General features: G+C 35.7%; 1 protein-coding gene across 1 annotated transcript; it reads left to right on the forward strand.

The window, feature by feature from the left end:
• The first annotated feature begins 4,035 nt into the window (after positions 1 to 4,035).
• LOC143636948 (putative boron transporter 2) lies at positions 4,036 to 7,138 on the forward strand. The gene is made up of 12 exons (XM_077104424.1): positions 4,036 to 4,166; positions 4,241 to 4,323; positions 4,404 to 4,596; positions 4,690 to 4,828; positions 4,904 to 5,069; positions 5,144 to 5,310; positions 5,389 to 5,562; positions 5,652 to 5,747; positions 5,815 to 5,952; positions 6,041 to 6,360; positions 6,437 to 6,707; positions 6,784 to 7,138. The coding sequence occupies exons 1-12, from the start codon at positions 4,063 to 4,065 to the stop codon at positions 7,039 to 7,041; spliced, it is 2,109 nt and encodes a 702-aa protein (XP_076960539.1). The 5' UTR covers positions 4,036 to 4,062; the 3' UTR covers positions 7,042 to 7,138.
• Positions 7,139 to 11,701: the final 4,563 nt, after the last annotated feature.

Below are 11,701 nucleotides of genomic sequence, written 5' to 3' on the forward strand. Positions count from 1 at the left end.
GTTAGATTTCAATGGTTTATGTTTAATTCGACTCTTGATGAAATCTTTGATGTCTAGGTTGGGAATTGAACATTATATGGTACGAAATTGATGAGTTTGAATCATGAATTTTATGTTAGAATGATATTTAGATGCTAGGTTGAATGTTAGAACCGATAAATTGAATGTTTACATGAGTTGCTTGAATGCTGTTGCTGATGAAATCTGTAATGCTGTTTTGTTCAAACAATATTTTGATCATAACAGATGCAAATTGATCGTTTCTTGAGTCTAACATTAAGTTCAAAGAGTCTAGTTTCAAACCCCACTGGTTTCGTAATTTTTAGAGAAGTTTTGATTACCCAAACGTGAAAAAAAAACCCGAAGGTCAAATCTGTTTTTGACTGACAGATTTTAGGTCCACTTTTAAAGAGCATAACTCTCTTGTTTCTGAAGTTTTAGACTTCATTCCTCTTTCTAATGAACATTTTAAGTGTCTAGAATATTTCCCAATTGGCCTTGTATGCAAATCCTGAGTAGTCAATTTTTGAGAAATTTTGACATTTACAAACTCTGAACAGTAAGTTTTAGATACCTTTGATAATTAGCATTTTAGTTGAAAACCTTATGCATACTTTAAAAATTTGAGAAAAATATATAAACACCTAGAGATGTTGAAGTTTCTGTGAAAATATTTTCATAATTTATTTCAATTGTTTTGTTGATAAATAAATCTATATTTACAAACTCAAATCTGACCAAAAAACTCAGATCTCTACATATCAACAAATCATCACTTTTTACACCATTTTTATCTAGAAATTGACTTGTAACTCACATGAAAACCTTAGGGATCTTGTATAACATTGACTTGTAACTCACATGGAAACTTGGATGTTCAATTTCATCCAAAATAACATATATATTGATGTAAACATTGGCAATTAAACAACATTCAGCAAGTCAGTGAATAAAGTAGCTTGTAATCATTTTTCTTGCTTTCATGATCACTTTGTTGCTAATATTTGGATTATATTTTGGAGTTATTTGCTTTTCTTGAATTTTCTTATATTTTTATGTGTAGATGGCAAGATCACCTTCCAGACAAAGAATAGTTGTCATAGGTGCATTTTATGTCATTTATGTTACGATTCGTTGGTGGATGTTGTGTACTTATCATTTGCGTCAGTCGATTGAGTCAATGACTTTACGTACAAAATATTTAATGAGTTACCATAATAGGCGTGAAAACATGGTGAGGATGGTTTATGAAAGTGATGTTACGAGTGTTGTTAACATAAGAATGAATATACATGCATTTACAACACTTTGTGATATGCTAGAAACTAGAGGGGGACTAAAGAATAGTTTTGTATGTGAATTGGTTTTAACTATGGTTGATGTTTTTTGCTTAAAAACTATGTTTTGTATGTGAATTGGTTTGATCAATGCATATTTTGGTTGGAATTTATGCATCTTTTTATATGTTTTTTATTTTTTAATAAATATTTGTTATGAAAAAAATACTTGTGCTAATGATAAAGTTGATATAATTCTCTGTTTATTTCCTATGTACCAAACAAGAGAAATGATTCTCAGCTATATTTCTCTACTGAAATCTCTGTACTACCAAACAGAACAGTCAATTCTCATTCTCCAGACCAATTCCCTTTCTCTGCAATTCCATTTCTCTATTCCATTTCTCTACAATTCCATTCTCAGTACCAAACACCCCCTAAATATAACTTACGACAAAGAAAAAATACTTATTGGGAATCAACCCCGTTTTTCAACGAAACTTATATACTTTATTACAACTATACATTCGTTTTAACGGCATGACATAAATAAAAAAAACATGCTATCACAATATATCAAAAAATGGAAAGAATTTCATATGTTAATCACTGTAAAAGAATCAATAGCTTAAATATATAAATAATAAAAAAATAAAAACATATATAAATAATAAAAAAAATAAAAACATATGTTATGACACAAATTAAAATTATGAAAATTTTGAGGGGATAAATTGCAAAGCAAGCAAAGTTAAAAAAAGAATATGATAGGGATTAAATTGAAATAGTTAAAACTTTGAGAGGGCTAACTTATAACAATTTAAACCTGAAGGGGCTAAAATTGCTAAGACTTATATGTTAGTGTAGCGAATACATTTGCTTTAATATATAGTATAACTAGGTTAGACCCTGTGTAATACACGGGTAGCTAAAATTACAATAAAAAAGGAAGAATTTAATAATATTTTAATAACATATCTTATGAATTTATATTATAATCATCAATTTAATAGATTATTTTACACAAATTTGTTTATGATAAAAAAAAATTACAACTAATAAAACAGTTTAATAACACAAATAATAAGATATACACAAATTTGTGTGAAGTATATGTGGAACCGATCGAATCAATAAGGTTGATTATTTTATTTCAATTTTGATTTATTATATTAAGGAGAAATGTTAGAAGTTGAATGTAATTTAATTTAATTTTGAATTATTTTATCAATAAGAAATTATAAGAATGTATGTTATTTATAGAAGGAAAATCGGAAAAAAAATAATTTTACCTTTTGTGCATTGACCGATAATAATTTCACTTTTAAGAATCACTACTAACGGTCCCACCTGTCAACTACTTTTGTCTCAATGGTCTCCAGTTAAAAAAATTTTAACGTCGTTAAGTTTTTTCCCCTAGTTTCAAACCAATGTTTTAGGGATTTTGATCAGAAGAACGATACAACTCGACTAATGTAAAACTTATCTTGAAACAGTGATTTAAATGGCTTGATTTTTGTTAATTGGAAATTCAAGCACCCGAATTAAAACATTGTTTCATCGTTTGGATCATCATTTCGAGATAAGTTTTACATAAATCAACTCATATCCTTCCTCCGGTCAAAAGTCCTAAAACATGATTTGGAACTAGAAAAAAAACTTAACGACGTTGGTAATGATTTTTAAAGGTGAGATTATTATCAGCCAATACACAAAATGTGGGATTATTTATTTCCAATTTTCCTTTATAGTAGATTTTGATTTATTATATTAAGGAGAAATGTTAGAAGTTGAATGTAAATTAATTTAATTTTGAATTATTTTTTTAGTAAGAAATTATAAAAATATAGATTATTTATAGAAAGATGTATTGTTTTAATAGTATAATAATGATAAGCAGGTAGTAGATATAATATGTTGGGTTATTTAATTTATTTAATGTTGGTAATTTAATTAAATATTTAATACTCCCCACATCACAAAATACTTGTAGTCTCATGTATTGTATTTGCATGTCCCTTTCACTCCATGTAGTTTATTAGCAGCTAGGACTAGAAAGATGTATTTGTTTATGTGTATATATAGATATATATGCTTACTCACCACACACTATTATATTCCTAGTTCACGCCAAAAACTCCTTCACCTTCTTCTTCTTCTTCCTCAAATCACTCCATCCATTAATGTTGTTAGCTGCCTACATTCCAAATTCATGTGATTCTCAACCTTTCATACTTATTTCTCCTTCAACTTACCCTTGCCACATATATTCTGCTGCTTTTCATTAATTTCTTCTTCATATAATAATAATAATGTAACAACATATACACCAAGTAATTTGTTCCATCTATTCTTCTCTTTAGCTACCACCCAAAACCTATTTAAACCTCTCTCTACCATGGCCTCTCCTTAATATTATTATTATAACAAAGTAATGCTACAAGCATGTAATTGTTACGTTGGTTAATATTGCATTGTTAGTGTTCGATGATGAACTCGCTTCGTTAACATTGCTGCTTCGTTAACACTTCACATTCATCACTAATATTCATTCTTTAATGACCCCCTTAGATGTAATCATCCAGCAAGTGTATATAGATTTCACCATCAGGGGTCCTTAACTCCTTATACAACAAACTTACTAATTCAACCGCGTTTCTGCCCATTCCTAAATGCATGGTTTGTATACATATTTAAGTTGTTATAGCATTAGCCGCTCGTATTGTGTGCGCTTTAATTGTTTCCGTTACTATTTCAACAAAGAAAAATAAGCATAGATAACAAGATGGAAGAAACATTTGTTCCGTTTCGTGGAATCAAGAAAGATCTTAAAGGAAGATTATTGTGCTACAAGCAAGACTGGACAAGTGGCACCCGTGCGGGCATCAGGTTTAACCGATTCTCTAAGACTTCGTAGTTTTCTTAAAAAGTTAATTTCTTGTGCATAACCATTTCTTGATCAGGATTCTGGCTCCAACGACATATATATTCTTTGCTTCAGCAATTCCGGTTATATCGTTTGGGGAACAACTAGAAAGAGATACCGGTTTGAACATTTTCAGTTGCCAATAAATGTTTTTTTATTTATTTATTGGGTATCTGCTAATATGAATCTTTTTATAACAGAGGGGAGTTTGACTGCAGTTCAAACTCTAGCATCAACAGCACTTTGTGGCATTATTCATTCCATAGTTGGAGGACAGCCATTACTGATACTAGGTGTCGCTGAGCCAACCGTGTTAATGTACACGTTTATGTTCAACTTCGCTAAAGATCAGAAGGATTTAGGGAAACCCCTTTTTCTAGCTTGGAGTGGATGGTACTTTCTAAGTTTCTAGTTATTCATTTGGCTTAAAATTTGAAAATAATTTTTTTTTTTTTCAAAAAAGTTGTGTAATTTCACTGAGAACAGGGTTTGTATGTGGACTGCACTTTTGCTGGTTTTACTATCGGTTTTGGGTGCCTGCTCGATTATCAATCGGTTCACACGGGTGGCTGGTGAATTGTTTGGTCTTCTTATAGCAATGCTCTTCATGCAACAGGCTATTAAAGTGAGTTGTACTAATGCTACATGATTACTCACTAATATGTTGTTAGTATTGACATATAATTATCGTTTTTCATAGGGAGTTGTGGAGGAATTTGGTATCCCAAAATTTGAGGATTCGAACCAGCTTGCGTTTGAGCCTTCTTGGCGGTTTGGGAATGGAATGTTTGCGCTCGTTTTGTCATTTGGCCTTCTTTTAACTGCGTTGAAGAGCCGTAAAGCACGCTTTTGGCGTTATGGAGCTGGTTTGTGTTTAAGGTTTTGAGTATGAAATTCTTTTGTGTTTTTTTCCCCCTAACTTTGTGTTGTTCTTTTTAAGGGTGGCTACGCGGATTCATAGCCGATTATGGTGTTCCTGTTATGGTGGTTGTTTGGACCGGTATTTCATACATGCCAGTAAACGATGTCCCAAAAGGGATACCAAGGCGGTTATTTAGTCCCAATCCATGGTCCCCTGGTGCATATACAAATTGGACCGTTGCAACGGTAAGTTCCAACTTCTACTTCTACACATACACTTGTTTTAGTTTAGCCCATATTTGAATATAAGACCTTAACCTGCAGGAAATGTTGAATGTGCCGCCTGTGTATATTGTTGGAGCTTTTGTTCCAGCAACCATGATTGCGGTTCTTTACTATTTTGATCATAGCGTTGCATCTCAACTCGCTCAACAAAAAGAGTTTAATTTAAAGAAACCGTCTTCGTATCATTATGATCTCCTTCTTTTGGGCTTTCTAGTAAAGACATCACTGCTTTAATAGATTTAAATGATATAATCATATAAACAAGCTGGTAATTTAACAATTTTTCTATTTTTTTATGTTAGACATTACTATGTGGGCTACTTGGAATTCCTCCAGCCAATGGTGTTATTCCGCAATCTCCTATGCACACTAAGAGCTTAGCCACTTTAAAACATCAGGTACAAATTAAAATTTCAAATTAACCGCGTTTTTTAGAGTAATAATATTGCTTTACTTGTGAAACAGCTTCTAAGACGCAAACTTGTCGACACTGCTCGCAAAAGTATAAATAAAAATGCAAACTTGAGTGAACTATATGAGAATATGCAACAAGCATACAATGAAATGCAGTCACCGCTTGTTTATCAGATTCCATCAAGTCTGGTAAATAACCTTTTAATCTAATCTAATCCAATCCAATTTTTATTAAAATTAACACCGCGTATCGTTTGTTGCTTTCCATTTTTCACAGGGATTAAAAGAGCTAAAAGAGTCAACAATTCAACAAGCTTCTAGTAGCGGTTACATAAACGCACCCGTTGATGAAACTGTATTTGATGTTGATAAGGATATTGATGATCTTTTACATGTTGAAGTCAAAGAGCAACGACTTAGTAATGTGCTGCAAGCATTAATGGTTGGTGGGTGTTTGGCTGCAATGCCATTTATAAAAAAGATTCCAACTTCGGTTCTTTGGGGGTATTTTGCGTTTATGGCAATTGAAAGTTTACCAGGAAATCAATTTTGGGAAAGAATATTATTACTTTTCACGGCGCCAAGCCGAAGATACAAGTAAGTTTGACTTTTTTTTCACAAATTTGAAGTCAAAGTTTTGATTTTTTGTAAGAATTTTGAAAATCTTGATCAGGGTCTTGGAAGAACATCATGCTACATTTGTGGAAACCGTACCTTTCAAAACGGTTGCTGCGTTCACATTGTTTCAAACGGCTTATTTGCTTGCGTGCTTTGGAATAACGTGGATTCCAATCGCGGGTGTTCTTTTCCCGCTTATGATCATGCTTTTAGTGCCAGCAAGGCAATATTTACTTCCAAAATTCTTTAAAGGTGCGCATCTTCAAGATTTGGATGCAGCTGAGTATGAAGAAGCTTCAGCTAAACCCTACAACATGACCTTTGGTGTAAGTCAACTTGTTGGAAAAAGTCAACTATGAAGCCAAACTTTTTCAAACTAAAACAAGTTTTGTGTTCTTGCAGGAGGATGATTCTCATTCAAGAACCCGAAGCCCACAAGTCGATAGTGCAGAAGTTCTTGATGAAATTATGACAAGAAGCCGAGGTGAGGTTCGCCACACAAGTAGTGTAAAAGATTTGTCCCAAACTACAGTAGACGATATGAAGCCTGCATATGGTCCATGTGTGAATGAGTTACGAGTTGACATGAGCCCTAAATCATCCGGGAACGGGCTAGAAATCAAGAAAACTCCCAGCCCACGCCCATCTGTTCTTGTTTAAACGAGTCATGCTTCATCATCTTGCTATATGGCGCTTAAGTTTTAATCATGATTTTATAGGTATTGTTTTTCTCATGGAATGTAAGTACTTTGTGGAAAGAGTGTCTTTATGATATACAAAGTAGTGAAGTATCCTTGTATGTATGCATGCATAGGCTGGGCAGAAACATATCAATAAATTTTGAAGTTTATCATATGAATACTTTGGTATGCAATTTTCTTTAGCACGAGAACCTATTACTAGAAAACTCAATACCCTACTAATAAACAGGATCAAGACGCAACTTGTGCATGGTAGGTGGCTTCAAGAGGGTTAAAGGCGGTTTGTATTTAAACATTTGGACCTTCTTGAATTCATTCACATGTAAAACTTATAAGAACTAGATACAACTAGTAAAGGCTTCTATAATCTTGATTTATTATACACAAACACCCTTCACAATCAATTTTCATATCACTTAAAACCTATTAAAAATGAAATCTAGCTTCAATAATTAATGAACTTGGCATAGGGACATTGAGGAGACACTTGAGTGGCATGGGGTGAATTGAAACATGAACTTTTGCTTTTCACCACTTGTTATGAATGACAATGTAATAGATATTTTATTTTTTTATTATTTTTTTTTTAAATCTTGTTTGAATGTGAAAGTATAATATGATTACTTTGATTGAACTCCCTTTTGAACTATAATGAATAATAAGTTAATAACACAACTCTACCAAATTTTTAGCTCAATCATAAGATAATTGAGGGTACATCTCTTAGTGGAACTCAAAGGGTTCATTCCACTACATTTTATCAACTGACTCAACTTGTACCTCCATCTTTATTTAAATTTGTGTGCCTTCTTTTTTGTGAACCAAATCTCTTAGTGACCACCTCATGTTCACCTTTTGGACCCCACCCTACAAATTGTTCCTCTAGTTTATTATGTGAATAAATCAAAATACTATAATTGATTTTAACTTTTGAATATATTGTCTTGTATATTGTTTGAGTGAAAATGAATATATAAATTGACTATTCACTTGCGGGCAGAAAGAATATAATGGAAGTTGGAACCTAGGTTTATTTAAGTAGTTAAGATTCTATTATTTTGTTAACTTAAAAAGTATTTAGTTTACACATAGAAACTGTAGTTGATAAAAGATGTAAAAAGATGAAGCATCCATAGTTTATACAGGAAAAGTAAAATTAAGAATCCTCTTCATAAATGTTTGAAATCTTTTTTCTTTCTAAAAAGATAAAGAAAACAAATCAAGTGAAAAAGGTAGTAAACAATGGGGGTACTGTTCACCATACCGACGTGTGTTTGACGGTTTAAATCTATCTAAAAATAAAGAGCTTGCATAAACAGAGGGGTTATAGACAAAACACATATTTTGCGAAAACACGCAAAACAAAATCAATCATTTATTTTTTCAAGAATAAAATTTTTAAATATATAAAGAATGGTTGAAATGCACCAATTATTCATCTTTTATTAAATTCGAAAAACAAAATAAAATAACAATTGCGGCTATATATCAAACCTACACATGTGTAAGTCATTGTAGGTTATATCACCTACGCATTTGTACATAGCATACATATTTGTATTTAAGAAGTGTAAGTATATAACTGATTTCGGTAACTTTTGACCCAAAATGTAGAATACTTACTATTGTAGATGCAGTATTTTCTTCTACATAAAGACCTTTTGTTATTTATATGTTTGTTTACAAGTATTTGCGCTATATTTTGTTATGAGCATGATCATCCAACAAAGACTTTTATGATTTATGATCATCCAACAAAGTTAATTCACTGATTCGGTCTGGACTGCATTGAGTTGAACAACATGATTATGTTAAAAACTCCGGTTGGACCAGGAAGTCGGGTTATTAGACGAAAACTTAGCGTTGAAGCATTTCATCATGCAGCATGGCTGGTGTATTATTTGAATTGAATCTGTCAGATTTCATCAATCTTTAAATGGTACTTCATACCAAAATACTTTAGATAAAAGGTTCCAATAAAAGCAATCACTTTAAAGTTTAAACTGTGCCGTCAAATGTTAGCTTCCTTTTTTTCTGTCTATTTTTCAGGTTGATTGGTGCCCCCCGGGAGACCAGAGACACTGCTTCCATAACTAATTATTAAGTTTCTCATTCCATCCTTGGGCTCTGCTGGGACCTACCTCTATTTTTCAGGTTGATTGGTGCCCCCCGCGAAATTAATGGTACGCGTCCTTTCAACAGCTGTTGCCAGCTTGCTTTTTGCCACGTGTTATAGTTTCGTTGCACCTTCGATTTCTCTCTCTTTCGCATTAATTTCATCGCATTAATTGCGATTAGTATATAAAGGGGGAGAGGGTTCTTTGCAATTCACACTTTCACTTCTCTCTTCATCTATAACGATTTCCGGCGAATACTCACCTTTTCAGTCGAGCATTCTCTTGAAATCGTTTTCTTCTTTCATCTGCAAGATGTCTTCTCACGATGTCGAAGCTACAGCCGATGACAAGAGTACTGCTGGCGAGTGCCAGTGTGCTCTGCCTGTCGATTTGTATCAGTACGTCGTCAGGAAGTTCATGCTCGAGTCTCTCGAGCCTGAGTTTCCTGAACCCCATCAGACGGTGTACGATGCCCCCAGAGGCAAGATCGGGGTATATGCTGCATTCTTTGTTTATGGGAATCTTAGGTTCCCATTGACAAAGTTTGTGTACCGTGTCCTGGAGAGGCACGGTGTGCACCTGACCGAGGTGCACCCGATGGCGATTGCCAAGATTCGGCACTTCGAGTGGGTGTGCCGGATTCTGGGCATTGAGCCCTATGTTGACCGCCTGATGACCTTCTACTCTTGGAGGTGCATCCAGGGGTGGTATACCCTGATAACCCGAATCAAGGGTTTGAAGATTTGCGCAACCGAGCGCAGTCTTCGTTCGTGGAAGAGGGAGTTCTTCTACCTCTCTGCTCGCGTCATCCCCCTTGCCATGAAATTTAAAAATGGGCAAGCTCTCCCAAGCCTTCACGCCTCCAACTACCAGGAGGCGGAATGGTTCTCGAAGATATCCCGGGTCCAATCTCCGGTTTACCGGTTTGCGGAGTCCGGGATGGTGATGCTCGGGATGAGCCGGGTGTGGAAGGATGCGGATGCGCGAAAGATCCCGATCGTCCTCGAATACGGTTCGAACTCTGTTCCTTATGGTATGCTCTGTTTCTTTTTGTTGATTTAGAATCTCTTCTAACTTTTTTCCTGTTTATTTCAGAGGGGAACGACTTGCAGTCGCTCATGTACCCGCGGGAAGCTGACGGTCCCGCTCGGATGGGTACTCGCGCTCTAGACGAGAACGAGTTGCCCATCCTAGAACAAACGGCGGATCGGTTCGTGGAGGTCTACCCGCTAGGCCACGAGATCCTGAGCGCCAGGCGGCCAGGTAAGGCGCTATTCAACCCTCGACCCCTCAATGTTGAAACCTCTGCTGGAATTCCTCTAATCGTATGTTCTGATGAGGAATCCGCAGATGGTCCTCCGTTGGTGCGGAAGAAGAAGGCTGCCGGCGGAAAGGGGAAGGAGAAGGTGGCCTCCACTGCCGATCCGGTGCCTCGGTCTGATTCGGAGACCGAGAGCGAAGAGGTGGCGGGGAATCCCGGTGGTGATAAGACCACCGCTCCGGAGGCTGCGACGATTGTTACCTCCGGAGGGCCCAGGATGACAATGGTGACCGGCGTGAAGAGGCCGGCTCCATCGGGTTCATCCCCGCCCGTCCGCACTTTCAGGCTCAAGAAAACCCGTAAGTACAAACTTCCTTTATCTTTAACTTCATAGTCTTCCATCATTAATACTTAATCTTCTTTGTGCAGGCGTGGATGTTGACGCATTCCAGGGTGGAGCGCAGAGTACCCCTCCGCCCATGACGGTAGGCTTGGTCAGCCTACCTGAGGCGACGACCCAGGCGCCTGCGCCTGCTTCCGCTGGTTCAGTTGCTCACTCTGAGCCGACTGTTCAGCTGTGATGACGTCACCGCCGGCTGTGAGTAGAGGTGCACAAATCGGTTTTTTTGAAAAAACCGGTTCGGTTATTAACCGGACCGGTTTTTTTTATCCAGAAAAAAACCGGTTCGGTTAATAACCGGACCGGTTATTAACCGGTTTTTATCAATGAAAACTCAAACCGGCCAAACCGGTTTGGACCGGTTTAGAAACCGGTTAGAACCGGTTATTAAACCGGTTTTTTTATAACCGGTTTTTAATAACCGGTCTAACCGGTTAACCGGTTTTTTTTTTTTTTTTTTTTTTTTTTTTTTTTTTTTTTGCTTTAGGGTTTAGGGTTTAGGGTTTCGTTGTTAGCATTCTTTGCTTGGAAGATTAAAAACACATAACTTTCATTTATAGCTTTTACATTAAAAATACAAACATTAAATCGTTATCGCATATTCGTAACTCAAAAATACAAACATTAAAGAATGCTTAGACACGATTACATTAACAAGTTGATGTTTGTTACTCATTTTCTTCGCTACCCGATCCCGAGCTATTCCTTAGGTAATCGTCGTACGCGGCTTCTTCATCGGTCATTGGTTGAGTGTGTCCTTGATTGACCTCGTCTTCATACAAGGCCGCCTCATACTCCATTTCCCCCTCGAGTGAGCGTTGATGTTGTGCCCTATCTAAAG

The sequence above is a fragment of the Bidens hawaiensis genome, unplaced genomic scaffold (genome assembly GCF_021521415.1).
Source record: "Bidens hawaiensis isolate Kalapana, Puna unplaced genomic scaffold, B.hawaiensis_p1.1 tig00008086_1, whole genome shotgun sequence".
In the NCBI taxonomy this organism is placed as follows: Eukaryota; Viridiplantae; Streptophyta; class Magnoliopsida; order Asterales; family Asteraceae; genus Bidens; species Bidens hawaiensis.